The sequence below is a fragment of the Notolepis coatsorum genome, assembly GCF_963971535.1.
Source record: "Notolepis coatsorum genome assembly, chromosome: 17".
Taxonomy (NCBI): Eukaryota; Metazoa; Chordata; class Actinopteri; order Aulopiformes; family Paralepididae; genus Notolepis; species Notolepis coatsorum.
Window position 1 is genome coordinate 53,646,312 of NC_140181.1, and position 22,673 is coordinate 53,668,984.

At 44.3% G+C, this 22,673-nt stretch overlaps 1 protein-coding gene across 1 annotated transcript; it reads right to left on the bottom strand.

Moving 5' to 3' along the window:
* Nucleotides 1-795: 795 nt before the first annotated feature.
* On the bottom strand, nt 796-21,941 carry tmem82 (transmembrane protein 82; the record flags this gene model as incomplete). The annotated part of the gene is made up of 5 exons (XM_084333290.1): nt 796-1,219; nt 2,046-2,460; nt 5,295-5,499; nt 21,640-21,712; nt 21,857-21,941. The coding sequence occupies 5 exons, from the start codon at nt 21,939-21,941 to the stop codon at nt 1,011-1,013; spliced, it is 987 nt and encodes a 328-aa protein (XP_084189416.1). The 3' UTR covers nt 796-1,010.
* Between the last annotated feature and the right edge of the window lie 732 nt (nt 21,942-22,673).

The following is a 22,673-nucleotide window of genomic DNA, read 5'->3' on the forward strand; positions in this document are numbered from 1 at the left end:
GCGCTTCTAATTCTAGCACACTTCATTGTATGTGATTCATAAATAAATGCATCATCAAATGCAATGAATTCATGTAGGCAACATGTCACCTTAAAGTTTAATGAAAACAACGGTTACATTCTACATGGTATAAAAGTACAACAGCCTAATTGATTGGATATAAATACATAACTAACTGATAGAATGCGAGAGTCAACGTGCATTTTTCGTCCCACAATCGTTTATCTCCGGTGCGCTTTCTCTTCCGTCCGTTGTTTCTGCCGAGACTCTCTTTTATTTATGTAGTCTTTATAATCCTCGTCTTCGTCCTAATCAAACAAAAGTCAAAGTCAATACAATATGGCATAGTCAGTATTTAAACTCATAACAGGACATGATACACTGAGCTACAGAACATAATGACAGCCTTTGTGGCTTTTGCCCCCCCCCCAGTCGTCGTCGTCGTCGTCATCATCATCATCATCATCATCATCATCATCATCAAATTATTCTTTCTTTCTTTGATTCTTCATCAAATTAATCTGTAAATAATGGGCATAGATATCTTTGATAAAATAGACACTGAAAATATTGAACATTTGTTTAGGGCTCTTAATCTGAAGACCAAAATAGATGTGGTTGGGTTCACTTGCAGGTACACTAAGCTATCAATAGGTTCCATTATGTCAAGTTCAACTTTACTCATTCATCATGATGACAAAAATATTTTGAGTCTGAATATTTCCACCTCAATCTGTTTTGGGTTATTGTTAAACTTGCCAGCTTGGGAAGTTTAGACCCAGGGACCACTGAACATATTCACACGCCGGCCAGCCATGCTCAGGTTGGGATTTTTTCCCCACATGTTCCCAAAGAAATCCCAACCTGAGCATGATAACAGCTAAATGGCCGCCCGCTATGTGAATATATAGTCAACGGGACCAAGTCTAATGAAAAAAAACAGTTACTCTGCCTTTTGGATCTGAAACTTCTGGTCTTTTCATATGGTGCTTCTGGGTAACTTTGCCCTGTCAGAGAAGGGACTCTTTCACCTGGTCAGATGTAGCATCCAGCAGGTCCATGGTCGGTATTAGACAAACAGCCTCCCCCAGGAAGCACAGGAGGATGTGGAGCACGTCCGCCCAGCGGCCCACAGTCAGCATCAGTATTGTCAAGCCCCCGAGACGAACCACTACTGTGTTCAGGACCACTTGGCCACTGGGTTGGCGGTGCTGCTCCTCTGAGAGAGCAGGAAACAGTCGTTATAGGAGACCGTTGTCAAAAGAATGGCTGATTAACCTGGCACCAAAATACCCCCAAGCTTGTATTGCCAAATATTGGGAAAACACTAGCTAAATATCCTACTATGTTACAATGAAATGTGTATATGTTTGCAATAATATGTCATTGTGGCTGTATATCAGTCCTTGTTAAAAAAAAATAATAATAATAATACATTGTTATCTATGGTTAGCTTTCATGTAAGTCACTTTAAGAAGATGTGAATGATAATAACATATTGTTTCAAAATGTTATTGGAAAGCCTGCTAAATTGTCTGTAAAAAGCTAAAGTGTCTGTAAAATACCCAGAGCACATAATAGGTGTCCACAAACATTAAAAACTAAAATCAATGATGCTTTACACATTCTTCTGGTGCAGCAATCTCCTTTCTTTGGTCACCCAGACACAGGGCCTTCATCTATCTGAGGCATATACAGTGTACAGTACAACCAGAACAAGAACAGCCGTCCCAGAGTGACCCTGGGTCCAGGTGGGGGGGGGCTAATGGGCTATGCACGTTTTCTCAAAGGGGGCCCAATAACCAGGGTCGGGCTATTTATTCAGGCCCTGCCCAGATGAATCACCGATCTGTCAGGTGACCATTCCACCATAATCTCTGACTATCAGCTATGAGCTATCAGTTTCTTATATCCCAGTTTTCAAGGTTTTAAGAAAACATCTTCATTGGCAGTCAAGTTACAAACTTGTTTTGTGTGGAAGTGCTTTATAAATACATTTTACTTGACTATTTGTCCCAGTGTGCATGTGCACGTGTCTCACCCACCCTGCATGTAGACCACCAGCAGCGTGTAGCAGATAGTTAGTGGCGTCCAGAACCTTAGCGCCTCTGTCGCAGACAGGAAGTGTTTATTGATGATTGATATGGAAGCTACTACAGCCACAGCGAAAGTGATCATCAGGCCCCTGCATAGCACGGGTAGCAGAGAGCACCCCGAAGAGAGGAGGGTGATGCACACGCCGCAGTAGCGCTGGGAACTGTGGAGCTTGTACAGGGCTGTGACATGGCGCAGTAGGCGCGTGGCCTGCCTGGCCAGGAACCCGCTGAGCACCGCAGCCAGGAGCAGGCATAGCCAGCGTTGGGGCGCCCCCTCGTGGAGGAAGTGTAGGCTGCAGGTCAGGGCACAGCCCAGGGAGAACTGGCACTGGACCAGAATCTGCTGCAGAAATTTACTGGATTCCTGCAGGTGTAAGGAGCAGGGGGGGAAGGGGGGTTGAGAGATGGATAAAGACTAGTGAAAGCCTCTAGCCATATTTCCTACTCATCGATGATGTTGTCAAAGGCTACAGTCCTTTCTCAGCACAATCCAAGCTGTGGATTGTAGGACGGCATGCACCCTAACATGCAAGGCGCCTCTCTCTTATCTAGAAACATAGACAGAATTATAGCTTTGGGCTGACAGCCTCCACACGAGCATGCCAGGGTGAAAACACTTAGCGAGCCTGCCAGTCATGCTAAACCGTTGGAGCCTGCCAATCTTTATACCTTTCCTAGTCATGTTGGGTTCCTCCCCCATCAGGCTCCCCACTCCTCTCTTTCTATCTCTATCCTTAACCCGGTGTATCCCATCAAAATAAATATCTCCTTATGCTCCTCTTTACCCAGCTCATCCTTGTGCGATAAATCGTACCAACTTGATTGCGATTAAGCCTACCTACGTGGCTGAAAATGGCTCTGTCAAATACACAGAGTGCTTGAAGGTTGGTCTTATTAACATTCGTTCTCTGCCAACCAAAGTTATTTTGGTAAATTAGCTGATAACAGACCATAGTCTCGATATGCTGGGCCTCTGTGAGACATGGCTTAAACCTAATGACTTCCTGTCTTTAAACAAGCCCCCCCCCCCCCCCCCTTCAGTATTGCACGCACCTCCAAAAAAGGAGGCGGGTTTACTCTGATCTACGATTCCAAGCTCGACTTTCTCTCTGACTCAAATTGTAAGTTTTCCTCTATTGAGGTGCTCCTGATGCGTCCCTCTCCCCTATCAGTAAGTGTGGTGGTCTAGTTTCTACCTCCACTGCATCCTTTGTAATGGCTGTCCTTTATCGTCCTCCAGGCCCTTACTCCCTTTTTCTAGATGAGTTCTCCACTTTCATCTCTGAGCTTGTTACTCATATGGATAACCTACTAATTGTTGGTGATTTTAACATTAATTTCAACAAAACTCTGGATCCCCTAAATAAGGCTTTTACTGACATCATTGACTCTTTTGGTCTCATTCAAACCGTTCACCAACTTGACCGTCTCTTGAACATCTCTCCTTATGTTCAATCAGAGAGGCCTCCCTCAAATTTGATACTTGTCATGATTGTCTCTCAGAGCTCCACCATAAAAAACCTTGGAGTAATTTATTATTCATCCGTCTCATTTAATGCACATATTAAAAATTTCACCAAAATTGCCTTCTTCCATTTCTGTAATATCGCAAAAAATCGCCCTATTTTAACTTTGGCCGACGCTGAAACCCTAATTCATGCATTTGTCTCATCAGTATATTACTGTAATGTGCTTTTTTCAGGCCTACCTAACTCAAGCATAAAAAATCTTCAATTCGTGCATAATGCGGCTGCATGGATACGAATCCTATAGATTCTTAGGGTAAAAAAGAAATCCACTGGCCACAGAGCCTTTTCCTACCGCGCTCCCTACCTGCTTATTGCGGACATGGGAACTTTTCGAACCCATGTCCCGTCTCTCTGAGTGTATGTCTCGATTGATAGTGTGTTGATATACAGATTGCAGTGACTTTTCGACCTCATACATACTGGATCTGACTACCACAGGCGCGATGGATCTGTTCTACGTCGCCCTCAGTTGATCAGCATCTAACCATGCCCGCTCTACTTCATCTGGATCCGAACGGTTCTCCTGCCCCCTGGGGAATATGACTCTGATACTTTGAGCTCCGAACCTTGACTTTTAGTCTTTATCTTATTTTCATACCAGCGCTCGTATCCCTATGCTTTTTTTTGTTCTTAGCTCTATTTATTTACATTATCTTATGTACTTTAGATAATAGATACTATTGCTACCATGTATGTGTTTGATTACATGTATATATACATACATACCCATTATTCGGCTGTTCTATTCTCTATCCATAGCAACACTATATTTTCACAGACATCCTGTTGTCCCATCTGAGGTTTCTCTCCTCCACGCTGCCTGTGGTGCTTTCCCCCCTATTGCTAGGTTTTAGTGAGTCGTTCCTCATCTTCATTTGGGTGTTGCATATGGATTTTATGTTTTTTTTTTTTTTTTTTTTTATCTATTGTGATGTTTCTTCTTGACTTGTAAAGCCGATGGGGGCAATTTCATGTGATCTCGGGCTATACATTTGATTTGATTTGATTCTGTGCTTCATACTGGATACTGAGCACCTTCTTAGTTAGTCACAAAATTGGATGGGCCACTGTAAAAAGCACACAATATACTCGGAAATTGCACTGTGGAGTAGGTTTCAGCATTTATGTACTGACTGTGGCCCCATTACTTTACATTTGCTTTGTGGATCACTAGGTGGAACTGCAGGTATCCAGTATGAAGAACAGCATGGTCTGTGCTGAGAAAGGATTATTTTGACATTTGACAACATCATTGGATTGCTGTAATAAATAAGGCTAGGGTTAAAAGAAATCTGAGCTTTTTTTGTGATGGTTTTGATGTGTGATGTTTTCAAATCTCATTATCCAAAGATAATGTGTTGTGTACATTTCTTGTAAAAGGTTACATACTTTGGGGGTTTTGTAGTACAGGTAGCCTACATGTAATGGAATGCCTATACAACTGTAAGTACATTGGCTGTATAAAGAATAAAATAAATATACTCTTCTATGTGGTTCTTCATCTATAGAGTTCTATTATGGTCAGGTCATACAGACACTGAATAGAGTTGAGCAAAATTGAGAAGTGAGATGAAAATATACATATAATGTATACAAGCGATTCAAGTGATAGAGGTTATTTTCATGTGAGCTCATCTGGGGATTTACCTACAAGATGTTAGTTTCTTACCGGTCCAGCTGTGATCCAGGCAGAGACGGCCCGGAGACAGAACTCAAGAACCACCAGGGAAGCCACTCGGGATCCAACCATAGCCAGCAGCCCCATCAGAAACCAAAATCGGAGTGTTCCACCCAGCCTGGTTTTAGCTCCACTTTGATGTCGGGCCGTCCTCTGGCTTGACGTGTCTCTGTTACCACTGCTTTCATTGCTGGTGCTGTGTGTTGAGGGGGAAATAAAGAAAAAAGCATGTTTATGTACATTCAGATTAGGGATGCAGCAATCATACCTTTTCAGTCCCAATACCGATACCTGGGCTTTGGGTATTGGCCGATACCAAGTGCTGAACCGATCCATTACTTTCATTGAACACTACAGTATAGACTTTAACCAAATCGTCACTTTGCTTTGATTTCTGGCATGGTAGACATGTCCCTTGGTATTGGATTTAGTATCAGGGAAATTCTCAGATACTGATATTCTATTTTAGCCTGGTATCGGATCCGATATATAGTATTGATGAATCCCTAATTTAGATGCAAAAGTATCGGGACGGTGATATTGAATCAGCAGTGTTTCTTCTGTGATGATCGAATCTGTACCATTTAAAATCCACCGATGACTATGAGGTAAAAGTTCAGAATGTTTGGTTTTTATTTCATATGGCCTTTTTGAATATTTATTGAACTATATTATAATAGTGCCATTCAATGTGTCATGTCTCCTAATTTCAAGTCAGTAGAGTGCCGCCTCCTTCAAGTCCTCCTGGGAAGCTCCTCCTTCAAGTCCTCCTAGGAAGCTCATCCTTCAAGTTTTATCTCATAAATCACGCAACACCCAACTATATTACAATTTTAATTTAATTTCAAACCTTTATTTAAACTCGAAAGGCAACTGAGATTTCCGTCATTGAGTCACGTTGAGTGTATACAGAGTTAAGCAAAACAAACAGAGTTAAACAAAAAAGTATCACACAGCATATACAATCATAACAATTAGACAAGTAAGGATAACAATCAATTAAAACATGTACAACTTGATTGACAAAGGTTGGAGCTCAAGGTTTTAAACTCTGCAACAGAGGGGGAATCTCAAGCTGTTGGAGTTCATTCCATGAGCTAGGGGCATCATAGCAAAATGCAGATTTACCCTGTTCCGAGCAAACTCAGGGGACCTTAACTCATTGACTGCCACGCTGTTTTTCCATCTTTACTCCCTGGCGCCAGCATTAGACCATTTTCACGATGTTTGCGGACCCATCGTATATTCTATATTATAGCTATGGAGACAATAGTATGGCTCATTTGACAGGCACTATTTATACTCCAACAGGGACAAAACAGTTTATTTCTACATACCTTTGTTTGTGCGCTATACCACGCAAAAAATCGTCCGTTTCACAATAATCCAGGCTGGTTTTCTAGATCGTGAGATATAGTGTTTTGTGTCCATATGCGTAAATATCACGGCTGCTCGCCTGAAACCTATATTATTGCCAGGTCAAAGGTAAACACAACCATATGTTTCTTCACAAAGCCATCGGGGGGGGGGGGGGGGGGGGGTCAGACGCTGCGATCATTACAAAAGCATTGCAGGCTACTATTGTGTGCTCGGGCCAGACTATACCACAGAACCGAATAGGTTTCCTCATCGGCCAGTTTGACTATAGTATTTTTATGATTTACCAGAAGTGCTGAGTCCAACATAGTCTGGTAAAAAAAATTATCATCCATAATCATCATCTATATCATCCGTTTTGTCTTCTTCTTCATAATATCCAATAGTTCGCTCTAGGCGATCGCCATTGTTGAACGTTAGTTGGCTGTAGTTTGCTCACTGCTGCTCGCTCCCTAGTGCTTTGGGATCTCTCGCTGCGGCGTGGGGCGCCCCCACACTAAACTGGCCCATGCTGTTAAAAAGGTAGGCGATACTGCCACCTGTCGGGATTCGATCATCATTGCAATTATAACGTAGCCAGAGGTCCCAGGCACAATCACAAAGGCCCATGAGAGTGTTTAGAATAATAATAATAAAAAAAGGAAAAATGAATGAAAAACGAGATATCTCGTTATTGGCGCTCAAGTGTTGGCTGTCAGAAACGAGATAACGAATTAAGGACCTGCCAGTCACTAGAACGGGTTCCATATGTACCAAAATTCCATTCCAATAATGATGTAGTATAAGGAGGTAGCTTACCAATAGGGAGGTGTAGTCTGACGTCACTGGTTGTTCCACCCGTATAGGGATTTATCATTGGGAAAATGGATTATCGGCTATTGTAACAATTCTGCCACATGGAAATTGAAAAGCTTTCCATTTTTGCACAAAATGAGTTCCCTTCTATCGCTAACATTATTGTTTAAGCATTTTTGGTTGAAATAAAATGTGGCGATTTTCTTTTATGATTAATTGCGAATATTTTCACGTTGAGCTATAGATTGTGGATGAATACGCACAGAAAGGTACACCATGCAAATGTTCACGCTTTATTTGTTTTAAACGAGACGATTTAGAAATGGCCAATGGGGAAATACATTGCGTTGGTCAGAGGGTGGAACACGAAAAACGGCAATGACGTAATTTAATTGAATTGAAAACCTTTATTTATCCCCGAGGGGAGATTCAGATGTCCTTTACAGCATAAACAGTATACCAGCAATTTAAAAACAGCAATTAAAAAACAGTTTATACATAACATACATAACATACACTTATTAGTATGTGTTAAAAACAAGATGGACAAGTACACAGGGATAAAAATAGCTAAAATAGGACTAAAAAGAGCAAAAAGAAGTGGTGAAAAAGAAAAAGAAACAAGTCCAATCATGAATGTGTTTGTTGAAGTCAGAGATTCTGTGTAGGATTGTTAGTAACTGTCTAACTGCACATATGGCTGTTTACACTAGTAACTGTTTAGTTGCATATATATCTGTTTCCACTAGAGGGCGCTCTAGGCGGAGCCACTCAGGTACACCACCTCGTGGTGAGTATAAAAGAAAATGTATCCACCCACTTCCTTCTCTCCCCCATGTCTCTCAGTAAGAGAAGACCTATAGTGACTGCTGCTTAACATGTGATTAAATAAACCACGCCAGTTTGGGCTCAAGATAGAAACCATGCCTCTTGACCACATTATTGTCGCCCTATAGCCAAATTCTGTTAACAGGTTATGGGCCCAGATAACGCCGGGGCGAAATAATAAGGGTAGCAAGATTAGCTGAAGTACAGGCTAGGTTAGCGCCGGGAGCACCGCACGGCTAGACGCTAGGCCAACGAGAGCTAAAGCTACGCCTACCATCAACGGTGAACATGAAAGCCAAGAAGACTCACAGGAGAGTCAAGAAGGCAGCAGCCGGGAGTCGCTGGAAGGCAGCGACCAAGAGCCCCGAGGAGGCGGCGCCGGGGAGACGGAGCATGCTGAGCACGGCGGAGGCGAGGGGGAGAACCCCGCCTCGGAGCGCGTGGCGCCCGCTGGGCACGGCGGAGGCAAGGGGGAGAACCCCACCTTGGAACGCGTGGCGGCCAGAGGGAGGAACAAAGGGCCACCATTCAATGGAAAAGCAGAGAACTATGAACTCTGGGAAGAGTGCATGCTATGCTACATGCACGGTACGGGGCTGAAGGAGAGGATCCTGACGGCCCCCACGGGAGAACTGACGGCGGAAGAGCAAGCCCTGGACGACCAGCGGAACGCAAGCGCGTACTGTGAGTTAGCGCCGATGCTCGACGACACCAGCCTGGGGCTGATATTCCGCGACACTAAAGACAGAGGCCGAGAAAGCCTGGCGGTACTGAGAGAGCGAGGAAGACCCCGAGTCATGGCCCTCTACATAGCACTGACGACCCTGAGGAAGGGACCAACTGAGACTGTGACCGAATACGTCAACAGAGCGGAGCGAATCACGACACCATTGAGGGGTGCCCGAGAAGCACCAAGCGATGGGCTAATGATGGCGATGATAATGAGAGGACTACCGGAGCTGTACAAACCGTTCACACTCCTGGTAACACACGGTTCAACGGACATGACGTTGGGACAGTTCAAGGCTAAGTTAAGGAACTTCGAGGCCTCAGAAGATACCCAACCAGCCGCCGCGGAGGCGGGAGAGAGGGCGCTAAAGGCCCGAGCGACGCCAAGGGAGAGGACCAGGACCACGACGGAGCAGGCGTGTTGGCGATGCGGAGAGAAAGGCCATCGGAGAAGTAACTGCACGAGGACTGTCTGGTGTGGACCCTGCAGATCCGCGCGACACGCAAGCAGAGCATGCATGAAGAAACGCGACCAGGGCGCGCGACACGCGCATGGACAAGATGGCACGATGGTCGGCGTGAGACGGACCAAGGCGACGACTGGAGAGGAGCGGAACGAGAGGACTTCATCCCCAGGGCGCAGACGGCGTACATCATCAGGCCAACGCAGCTGCAACGGGCCCAGAGGAGGGGACTGATCGTGGACACAGGTGCGTCGTCCCACGTCATCAACGACAGGAGTCTGTTCAAAAACTTTGACAGAACTTTCCGCCCAGAGAGACACAGCATGGAGCTGGCAGACGGAAAGCGCACACACGGGTTGGCGAGAGGGAGAGGGGACGCACAGGTATACCTCACGGACAGCGGGGGGCGCCGGCGTACAGTGACGTTAAAGAACGCTCTCTATGTGCCATCGTTCCCACAAGGACTGTTCTCGGTGATAGCTGCTGCTGCGAACGGGGCCAGAGTGTCCTTCATGGAAGGTAAACATTTTCTTGTAGAGCCCAACGGTATGCAATTTGACATAGAAGTGTATCAGAGAATGTATTACCTGAAAACAGAGTGTAATGACAATGATATGTGTAAAGTAACCGTCAGCGACGATATTCAGACATGGCATGAGATTATGGGTCATTGTAATTACGAGGATTTACTGAAACTGCAAACAGTGACAGAGGGCATGCACATTGAAGGCGAAAAGCGTAGACCTGATAAAGAATGTGTCGTGTGCATAAAGGGGAAGTTTGCTCAATCGAGAAACAGGAATCCCACAGAAAAAGTAAAAGTACCACTTGCGTTGGTTAACACAGACCTTGCCGGTCCAGTAAGGAACGAGTCCATAGGAGGCTTTAGATATGTACAGTCTTTTACAGACGTGTACACAGGGGCAGTGTTTGTTTACTTTCTTAAAGCAAAAAGTGACACACTCCAGGTCACGGGAAAATTCCTGGCGGACATAGCCCCTTATGGTACAGTAAGATGTTTGAGGTCCGACAACGGGACCGAATTCACAAACAGAGAGTTTCAATCACTGTTGAGGAAGAACAGCATAAGACACGAGACGTCATGTCCATATTCCCCACACCAGAACGGAGTGGCAGAGAGAGAATGGCGCACCCTTTTCGAGATGGCTAGGTGTAAGCTAGTAGGCAGTAACTTACCTAAGAGCCTATGACACTATGCGGTACAAGAAGCCGCCTACACCAGAAACAGGTGCTTCAATAAGCACACGGGCACCACCCCATATACAGCACTGACAGGAAAGAAGTGTAATCTAGCCAGAATGCACCGTTTTGGATCAGAGTGTTATGCGTACCTGCAGGACAGAGGAAAGCTAGAGTCCAGGGCCCTCATTTATCAATTTTTCTTAGAAAGTATTCTATTTTCATATGTAAGCACAGAATTTAGAATGTGTGCACGCACAAAAAAATAACGGGATTTATCAACCGTGCGTACACAGGTCCTACCAGGCATGTGCACACATATAGGCCAAGGGGTGCTTGAGCACCTGCCTTTTTGAGCCTCATCAAAAAAGTGCCCTTTTTGAAAAAATTAAAATTAAAAATAATATTTTTTTTACCGTTACGCATATAGACTGCCCTTCCAACTGAAAAATGTCAGGATAGAATCAAAATATTAGGTAAAGAGAGAGAGATGCCCCATATTCCATTGCAGTTTGCACGGCCTCCTCACCGTGCCTCTCCGCGGACTTATATATTTTATGCATAGCGTGGGTGGTGATGATGATGATGATAGAAACCGCTGTGGCGCATACAGTTGAATGCTGGTATTACACTCATTGAGGGACACGAAGAAGTCAAGTCCGATGGGATTTGGGAATCTCAAATACAAATCTGGATTGGAATAAAAAATGCATTTATATTAAACAATACAGAATATACAGCACTTCTTGGGGTCTGTAGGGTAAGCACTTATTCCCTCCCCCCTGAACATTTATGGAGATGTATGGGCCTTTTAAGTCAGTGATAAAAGTGTCTTTCAAGGATAAGTGAGCTCCTGCACTGCTTATTATAGTTCAATATTCAATATTTGATCACCAAAACCCCCCAAAAAGCAGAAAAAGGGGGCCCCCCGCCCGAAAAGCGCGCGCTCGGTTAATATATACACACAAGTGTAGTGCCCTTTTCAGCCTTTGAGCACCTGCCCCTCTAAGTCCTGTGCACGTCCCTGGGTCCTACACTCCTCCGTGTTGATAAATACCTCTTTGTTCCACCGTCAATGCTCGTGCATGATTATCCATATATGGTCATGAAAGTGATGAAACACCCCCCATGGGATGTGAAATAATGGACTGACCCGAGCGGAACTCTGAGAAACTTCACGGGAGATTGTTCACTGAGGCGCTGCCGAACCAAGAAGACACAACGCGTGTTATGGGATAAATAAAAGGCTGACTTGTAAACGGTGATGTCAGATATCAACGGCTCCCTAAGACCATTGCTGCAATTCTGCCTGGACAGCTCAAAATACTAATAAAGACCGTTCGTTGACCACTGTTTGGCGTTGGTGGTTTGATTGATTGATTGAAAAGTTTATTAACAGATTGCAGAATGGGTACAGTACAGTACAGCTCAATACATACAATTGTTAAGGGGATGCAGACCAGAGAAAGACTTTCGTCTTGTTTACATCAGGGTCCCCCATTTTCAATTCATCATGTGTGTGTCATTATAACCATGCTGTAATATGAATGCCTTTATTAGTTGTGTTCGATTGGCTATAATATGATTTTTAGAGGCATCTATTTTGAATGAATGAATGAAAACTTTATTTAACAGATTGCAGAATGGGTACAATACAGTACGGCTCAATACACACAATTGTTAAGGGGATGCAGACCAGAGAAAGACGTTTGTCTTGTTTACATCAGGGTCCCCCCATGTTGTTGTCGGTATTAGCCTAATACCGACAACAAAATAGATGCCTCTAAAAATCATATACTATTAGGTAGCCTATATGAATTACATATAATAGCAGCCATAGCCTACATTATGCAACAGTAACTTGCGCATACCAGTGTATGCAACGGACCAGTGTATACCTTATATCATATCATATTCATATTCATATAATAGTTTACTCTATCAGCATACCAGCATGTAATACGTTCTGAGTGTGTATCTACCTCAACTCCTTATTATTTTGCACATAGATTGCAGAAATACGGGAACGTTTTGATTTATATTAAAAGGCTTTGACATTGTAAAACTAAATACATGGAATTCTGTAAGCATAATACAAGTCATATCACCCACACGATATATGCTCTGTGTCCAGAGCATGTATGCTTTTCATTCATTTAAGACACATTATTGCAAGGGTTTTGTAATACACATACACCCTGGTCTCATTGCAATGCGTTTTTTATTCTTTCTTATACAGTATGAAGGGGGAAGAACACTATATCGTGGGTGAGTTCATATGACTTGTATTCTGCTTACAGCTTCGAAATTCCACTTGTTTCGTTTAACGTAAAGCCTTTTAAATATAATCAAAACGTTCCCGTGTTTCTGCGGTCTGTGCGCAAAATAATAACGAGCGCAGTCAGTCAGTACACCCCGTATATTCCGATAACGCTATATAAACCATGCTGCATTCATTCTGAGAGAAAATACCTATTATTCCAAATGCTATTTATAGGGTTTTGACCATAATTACACTACTGTTGCTATTTTACAATGAACTATAATGAATTACGGTTCATACAGAACATGCCAGTGTTGAAACTAATGCACAGAAGCTTATTTCCTTGTTGTAATAATATATTCTACCAACAGGCGCCAGCTACGCATGGTCCGACCTGTGCTTAAATATACGCACAAAGTCAAGCACAAGTTCAAATTGATAAATCCCACACTTTGCTTAGAAATGATCGTACGCACGGGTTACGCACATATCTGTGCGTACGCCACGTTGATAAATGAGGGCCCTGGTGTGTAAAAGGGCTCTTTGTAGGGCACGACAAGGGAAGCCCCGCTTTCCTGGTTTATTATCCCGGTAAAAGGATAGTGCAGAAACACAGGCTAGTCAAGTTTGTCACAAAGACAACATGTGAGGGCGAGACACAGACAGAGGAGCCAGAGCTGGACTCCAGAGTAAGGTGTGTAGAAACCGAGACACATCAGCCCAGTGTACTTGGCACGGTCGTGCAGGCAGACAGTCAGCCACCCCCAGAGGGCGGTGACGAGGAGCACCAGAGGGTGACGCTGAGTGCCCCAAGCAGTGGGAGGTACCCCTCGAGGGAACACAGACCCCCAAAGTATCTGACAGACTATGTTCGGAAAGGGAGTGACGGAGGACAGTACACCCATCACTGTTGACTACTGCTACAGGGTAGTCAGTGGGGTCCCTCAGACCTTTAAAGAGGCCATAGCATCCCCTGAAGCAAATAAATGGGAGAGAGCGATGGACGAGGAGATGAGGTCCCTAGAGGACAACCACACCTTCACTCTAACCAAATTACCAGAGGGCAGACAGACAGTGGGAGGAAAATGGGTGTATTCAATCAAGGAGGGAATTGAAGGCCACGATAAATACAAAGCTAGGTTTGTAGCTAAGGGTTTCAGTCAGAGGGAGGGGATAGACTATGGTGAAACATTCTCCCCCACAGCCAATCTGACCAGTGTAAGGGTAGTGGTTCAGAAAGCAGCTGAGGACAATCTGATTCTACATCAGATGGATGTGAAGACAGCCTATCTGCACGTGTGACGGATCGTATTGGTCTGCGTTGTGTTGTTGTTAAATGCTGATGTCCCGAGGGGGAGTCGAACAGGGGAGCTCCCGCGCCGCGGGCGACGACATAGGCCGCTGCACTAAGAAGTGAATCCACTCCTATGTACCGTACCTATGCGTCTATTAACCCTGTTATGAGGAAGTGAGTTTAACTTACCAGCCCGTAATGCCACAGTCACTTGTCAACACCCCTGTTTCTGTGACTGTGGATATACTCACGGGCTTCCCCGTTACACTCACCTCCCTAAACTCACGCCCCTCAGGACATCTGGGTCACTGGGCACCACTGTGACGGATCGTATTGGTCTGCGTTGTGTTGTTGTTAAATGCTGATGTCCCGAGGGGGAGTCGAACAGGGGAGCTCCCGCGCCGCGGGCGACGACATAGGCCGCTGCACTAAGAAGTGAATCCACTCCTATGTACCGTACCTATGCGTCTATTAACCCTGTTATGAGGAAGTGAGTTTAACTTACCAGCCCGTAATGCCACAGTCACTTGTCAACACCCCTGTTTCTGTGACTGTGGATATACTCACGGGCTTCCCCGTTACACACGCACCCATAGATAGGGAGATCTATATGGAACAACCCGAGGGTTACGAAAAGGAAGGAGAGAAGTTAGTGTGTAAGCTGGAAAAATCCATTTACGGCCTAAAACAGTCTGGGCGAAATTGGAACGAGATGCTTCATACATGCCTTATCAAAGATCACTTCCTACAGAACCCAGTAGACCCCTGTGTTTACTCGAGGGAATCAAAGGAGTCGGGGAAAGTGATCATCGTCATCTGGGTAGACAATTTGATCATAGCAGTGGACAACACCAGGAGCCTAGCTCAGGTGAAAGAGATGCTCTCCAATAGATTTAAGATGAAAGTCCTTGGGAGGTTAAAACACTTTCTAGGTATGGATTTTGAGCAGTCTGCCAATTGTGTAACAGTATCCCAGAAGAGATATGTGGAAAAGATTCTGAAACGTTTTGACATGCAGGAATGTAGAACAAGGGATACACCATGTGATCAAAAGCTGGACTACCAGGAGGATGCTCAGAAACGGACAGATGTAAACATTTACAGGGAAGCAGTGGGTAGCCTCATCTATTTGACGACATGTACTCGCCCTGACCTATGTTTTGTAGTGAGTAAGTTGTCCCAGCATTTTGCTGATCCCACAGAGGAGCACTGGATTACGGTAAAACATGTTTTTCGTTATCTTAAAGGTACAGCAGACAGACAACTGTGTTTCAGAAAGAGCAGCGAGGGCCTAGGGCTTAAAGCCTACAGTGATGCAGACTGGGCAGCTGACACCACAGATAGAAGGAGCACCACCGGATATTGTGTGAGTTTGAACGCAGACAGCTCATTGGTTTCGTGGAAAACAAAGAAACAGCCCACCGTGGCTTTATCAACTTGTGAAGCCGAATATATATTATGGCTCTAGCTATGACCATACAGAAGTGTATTTACCTGGAACAACTGCTCGAAGGGATGGATACCTATGTATATAAGAAGACTGTTGTTTATGAGGACAACCAGGGAACCATTGCGATTGCTAGAAACCCTGTGTGTCGGCAGAGATGTAAACATGTCGATATAAAATATCATTTCATTAGATCTGTCATCAGAGAAGAAAGGATGACACCGATGTATTGTCCCACGGACGACATGGTAGCAGACGCTATGACGAAACCTGCCACCAAATTGAAATTGAAGAGATTTGCAGAGGCCATGTTTGGTGTGTAGATATTGACTGCCATGTTCTGTTTTTGTGATTATATTATTTCCTTTGTAAAATGTTTTTCCAAGGAGTCAGCCAGTGTGCTAATACAAACCTAAGTGGGAGTGTTGAAGTCAGAGATTCTGTGTAGGATTGTTAGTAACTGTCTAACTGCACATATGGCTGTTTACACTAGTAACTGTTTAGTTGTATATATATCTGTTTCCACTAGAGGGCGCTCTAGGCGGAGCCACTCAGGTACACCACCTCGTGGTGAGTATAAAAGAAAATGTATCCACCCACTTCCTTCTCTCCCCCATGTCTCTCAGTAAGAGAAGATCTATAGTGACTGCTGCTTAACACTTTGGATGCCCAACCCGAGTTTTCTCGGGTTTACCCCCCGCGGGTTGAATGCCCATAACGAGAATATTAGTTTCTATTTATTTATTTATTTTTAGCGATCTGAATTCATATTTCATCAACCGAGTCTACCGTTGGTAAATCAGCCACTCCAGGCACTCAGATGTGAAAAAAGCGCCCCCTATCGTCTCCCAGATGGTAATTCACCCTTTTGGATTGGACTCAATGAAAAGGCATGAGAAAAAAAAACCCGGACTCCACATTTTACTTCTCACGCATGTGACCGGAGTCGATCAGCTTCATTCTGGACCCTCAGAGCAGCGGGGATTATGTGTTGTACAGTATACGCGGTGGATCAATAAAAGGATAGATTTTCGGAATGGCGATCAGGAATTGGAATAATCCATTTGGATACCATCTGATCTCAGGTAAGGAATCTATTTTACCAGTATTAGGATAATCTGACCCGTTTTCACTGAGATATAAGCTTTCCCCCTATATGTGATATGGCTGTTTTGACTGTAAAAGCGATCAGGAACTGAGAGAATCGATTTTCAGCGTGCGGCACCAGCGTGCACACATACACATATACTATCGATAATCGAGCGTTTATTTGAAACCGATTCATAAATAGGCCGAAAAATGACAACGTTCTAGAATATTCCAGTACAGGGCGATTATCATGGAATCTCTTATTTTTTCCGTGAAAACGAGGGCTATTCAAAATGATATAAAACGGAAATGAACCGATAAAAAAACAATCCGCTTCGACAATGTTGACTGGAAATGGGTCATTGATAATGCGACGGGCAGATTAGACACATAGCCATAATTTAAAACATAGATTAGGCGATATTAACATTAACATTGAAGTGGTGCTGGGCATTCAAGCACTAAATGTGCGCCCCCTGCTGGGCATTCAAAGTGTTAACATGTGATTAAATAAACCACGCCAGTTTGGGCTCAAGATAGAAACCATGCCTCTTGACCACATTATTGTCGCCCTATAGCCGAATTCTGTTAACAGTGTAATAATAATTTAATAAATAATTTAGGACCTGCTCCGAGGTCATCAATTGGCACACATGCGATGCATGCATGCAATTCGTATCTGCGATTAACCCATCCCATCGTCCTTCCCCCCCAAGGGCAGCCGGGAGCAGACAGGCGTCAACGTGAGCCGCGCCAGGGGACCAATCCAAGTGCTCCTGTCCGTCTTCGTCAAGGACACCACAGCGTTAGCGATCTTGTTGTTGTGCATGTTTTTCCATTGGGTTTATCTTATCGGGGGGGAAACCCTTGCGAGCACGGGGAGAACATGCAAACTCCACACAGAAAGGCCTGGGAGATACCCCACCTGGGTAACTGGCATCATGGAAACCTGGTCCCCAAGCGGGAATCGAACCCTGGACCTTCTTGCTGTGAGGCGACAGTGTTAACCACTACACCACCGTGCCGCATCTTGTTAACTAATTAAATTAATTTGTTACAGTCCACAACCCAGCTCCTCCAGTCCACGGCAGTTGGCCCGTCCTGGCCCTGCTTGGTTGTGGAGCCTGATTGCCACCGGCACAAAGGACTGCCCAACTCGCTTTGTGGTATGTCAGGGGGGGATGAGTCTGTGGCTAAACGTGGACCGCATTGCGTCAGCTCATCATAGAGGGCGTGGCAGGGGTTCTCAAGGATAGCATGCAGCTTCCTCCTCGTCCTCCCCTCTGCCACCACCTCCAGACTGTCCAGGTCCGCTCCCACCACAGAGCTTGCTTTTTTTTTACCAGTTTGTTTATTTTGTCTGTGTTGGTGTTGCCCCCCCAGCATACCACAGCGAAAAAGAGGGCACCCGCAACCACAGACTGGTAGAACATCTGCAGCAGTTTGCTGCAGACATTAAAAGACCTGAGCCCTCTCAGGAAGAACAGTCTGCTCTGTCCCTTCCTGTAGAGGGCCTCGGTGTTGTCCGTCCAGTCCAGTTTGTTGTTCATGAGAACACCCAGGAATTTGTAGTTCTCCACCATTTCCACCTCCACACCCCTATAAAGGGCCTTACAAATACCAGTGATTGTTGCACCTCTCCATCAGCGAGGACCAACCACACAACACAAATGTAATTGATGTTGCCTCTTTAACTCATTCACGGCCAATCACGTAATATTACGTGTTTGCTCGCCAACCGTTGGGCGCCAAACATTTTATATTACGTTTTTAGATAGTTTTTTCTTTTATTCGATTTTAATATCAATATTACACTCACAGGGGCGGCCGAGTGGTGCAGTGGGCAAGGCGCTCGCCACTAACGCAGGAGATGCTGGTATCGAGCCCAGCTCTCGGCGTTGCTACCGGCTTGGCCGGTCGTTCATACTAATACAATTGGTAGTATTAGAGGGTGGGAAAGCCGGTGGGTGGGGATTGGACGTTGTGTACAGAGACTCCTACAGGTCGGTTGGTGCGCCTGTACAGCAGAATCAGGAAGTATCGGGGGCAGCGTGAGCCTCCCACGCGTTACTCCTCGCCACTGAGAGATCGTGCTGTTCAGGTGAAAAGATGCGACAGCTGCCTCCTCGTGTACCGGAGGGGACACGTGATGCAAGGCTTGGTCCTCACTGCAGCCGACTAGTGGGAGGCATAGTCTAGCAACGTTCGAGACAGGGGAGGGGAGAATTGAAGGGAGAATTGGCGAGTCGAAATTGGGATGGGAAAAAAATAGAAAATAAGGAGAAAAAGTGAAAAAAATATATATATTACACTCACGGACCTATACAGCTGAAAGCCATACAGACACCAAAAGTGCAGTACCGGCCAGATCCTGCTAGGTGGCAGTATCGCCCACCCTTTGAAACCCTGTTCCAGGGGGAGCTCCAGTAGCTCACCACGTACCGCGAGTGCTATTTCAGCGCCGTGGACAACCGCGCTCGCGCGGATCTGGGGCTGAGCGCGTTCGAATCCCGGACGGCAGCCGTGCCTTTCCCAGAGTGTCTTTCCCCCCCATCTGAACCCTTTCAGCCTGCTTCTGTCGGTCGAACTTGACCAAGTATGAATGCGAAGAAAAAGCGATAAACGCTAAACGCTAAAAAGAACCAGGTGACTGGTCAAAGTTAAAAAAAAAAAGAAACCCTGTTCCAGACTGTGTGTCACATCTAATGTCCTCCAGGCGGAGAATTCAGGTCCAGGCAGGCAAGTCTAACGCTTCACCCAAGCAACTTGAAACGCATCTAGCACACTCGATCCATAAATTGTGCCAAATTATGCACATCAATACTGGAAATCGCGATCAGACAATTGGAATATTAATTTTGGAATAACCCCGATCAAAGGTAAGGACTATCTGACGTCAATTCCACCTTGATCCTACAATGATTTCATATCGATCCAGCTGATCAGCGTGTGTGGTGTTCAAAACAAATGCAGTTACTGGCGATCAGAGCATCAAAAAACTTTGATGCATTCATGATGAAACATAATACCTATTATATACATTTGATTTGGAAATAGTAGCGTGTCCAGGCGAGAAACGCCAACGACTTTAGCAAAATTCACACAGCGCCCTATAACTCAGCTTTTCAGGAATTTGCCCGGATCACTCCGAAACTATACAATATTCACCACGGGATAACACCCGCACATATACATACACTCTTTTCTGCATGTTCGACGGGAGATAGTAATTGTCAAATGACCATAGTATTGTCTCCATAGCTATAATATAGAATATAGATATAGCTCTGCAAACATAGTGACGCACAGTGAAAATAGGCTATGGAAAGCTGGCGCATTAGCTACAGGGATAAGGGTAATGGCTGGCGCTGAAAGTATTAAGTTACATTATATTTATATTTTTTTGTGCCAATAATGACTTGAAGTGTGTGTGTGTGTGTGTATCAACACAGCCCCAACTCGGCAACTCGTGAACAAAATCAGACCTTCCCACTCGTAATTCCCACTTTGTTGGACCATTCACGTGCACTCAAGTCATATTTACGATATTTTCAACATGACTTCAAGGCGCCACATTCATTGGGACAAATGTCAGGTGTTTCACAAATTGCCCAGCTGTTCTACATTGCTATAATTATGTTACTCAGACATCATCACATGGATTGTATTTAGGGGTTTTGAGTATTATTATCTCTTCAGAGTTGTTTAAATTCCTTCTTGACTTAGCAATGCCAAGACAACCATTACCTGCAGTACATATTTGGGACTTACTGGGATTTCAAAGAAAATATTAATCATCAACCTCCCACTTAGAAGTGGGGGGGATAGTGGAACTGAATCATACTGAAACTGAAAACCTGAAACTGAAATCATAGGCTACCACATGCCAGCATGGCCACAGAAAACGATAGATGGAAAATTGATGATTGTCATTCGAACTTGCACAAAATGATATAGCTGTTGTATCTTATTGGTATTGTCTATGCCGGAACATTAATTGAGTGAACCCATTATTAACATTATTAGCTGCAGCTGACCCTGCTATGACATGTCAGAATGTTTGTTATGAAAAGGGCTTATTGGGAGACGTAACACTGAATGGCACTGTTCTAATATTGTTCAACGTATTACCAAAAAAAGAGCCACATGCAATGAAAGCAGACATCTGAACTCCTACCTCTTAGTCATCATGACATCATTGTCTCTGTAGCTTACTAGAGAGTAAGAGTTCCCAACCTCTTGATACATGACTCCATGTTGAAGTTGGAACATTTCTGAGACGCCAGTATTTGATTTCAAAACAATGTATTTCTTTAATGATATACTGATATTAACAGTATGGCAGTGTGCACAAAGAAAGTTGGACAGACTGCTGAAGGGGACAGGTGCTCTTGTGAGCTTGGAAACCAACAACAGGGTGTAATCTGTGGCTTTCACAGTAGCTTCTATTAAGGAGTCCAAAAGCTGTGGAGCCAGATATCATATCATTTGAGTCTCATTAGGATTTTCTCCCCCTAGGGACCCCATTTTTCTATAAGGGGACCTTACCCACAGGACCTTACACAGGGTCCCCTAGGACCTTACACAGGGTCCTATAGGAGCTTAAATGGGGTCCCCTAGGACCTTACACTAGGTCCCCTAGGATCTTAAATGGGGTCCTCTAGGACCTTAAACAGGGTCCTCTAGGACGTTAAATAGGGTTCCCTAGGACCTTACAGAGTGTCCTCTAGGGGGGGAAAGCCTGTTGTAAAAACTAAAAAGCATTGAGAGTGTTAGCAGTTTAAAAAACCACACGTCAGGTAACAAGACAGAAGTTAACACCATGCATCACTTTGTATCCATTCCCTCACCTCTCAGCTTCTAAGAATAAATGTACTCTCATCAGGTTACACAGCACGGATATCCCACATGCTCCCACCAGTCCTGCAGGTCACATAATATTGGGATTGTCATCGTTTATTGCCATCTACAGTGAGACATTTCACTGTCCTATAATGTTTGGAAATAAGCACACTGGAGCACATAGAAATGTAGTAGCATAGTGAAATGGCAGAGATAAGGGCTCACCTTGTAGTAAACTATCTAATGGACTCGCATCCAGCGTCAGCCATGCCGGTAAACTGGGAAAAAACGAGGCGATGAAGGCTAACATTCTTCTATGTTCTATGTTGCGTCTGACTTTGGGGGGAAAAGTACAGTAAATTCAATGAAACCGTTTTTAGCAAAAAGCACAGAGGTTAAAAATGTATTGTGGCATGATGCAATCAAGACTGATTTCCTGGTTATTCTTAATCAATAATGTAGAGTGTTTATCAAGTCTTCAGTTGTTAATTTCTGTCTGGCTTTACATTGAGCTTTGCCCCTTCGTAGGTTTGTTCTGCAGTATGTTCTGGACCAAAGGTCATTTGACAGTTTCAGCTGGGCTGAGTCATAATAACAATTGAGAGGCTATTGCTCCATAGTAGAGATGTTACACTTTTAAAATGATGGATGGTTTTGCTTGTCCTATTAAATAATCTACAAACCATAAGATTTATTATAATATTCTTTGATAAATGCATGTTTTATGTGATCACATTTCATAATGGTTTCATATAAAGGTTTTGAGAACATCATACTGCACACCGTTCAAATACATAATCAACTATTAACAGTTTGAGTGCCAGCCATTAACATTGGAAACATAGTTAAATGCCAGCACCCACTTCAATGATAGTGTTGTGAACGCATAATCTCTCTCTTATGGCTATGTGTCTAATCTGCCTGTCGCTTATCAATGACTTGTTTGCAGTCAACATTCTCGAAACTGATTGTTTTTTTAATCGGTTCATTTTAGTTTTATAGCATTTTGAAAAGCCCTCGTTTTTCAGGAAAATATATAGAT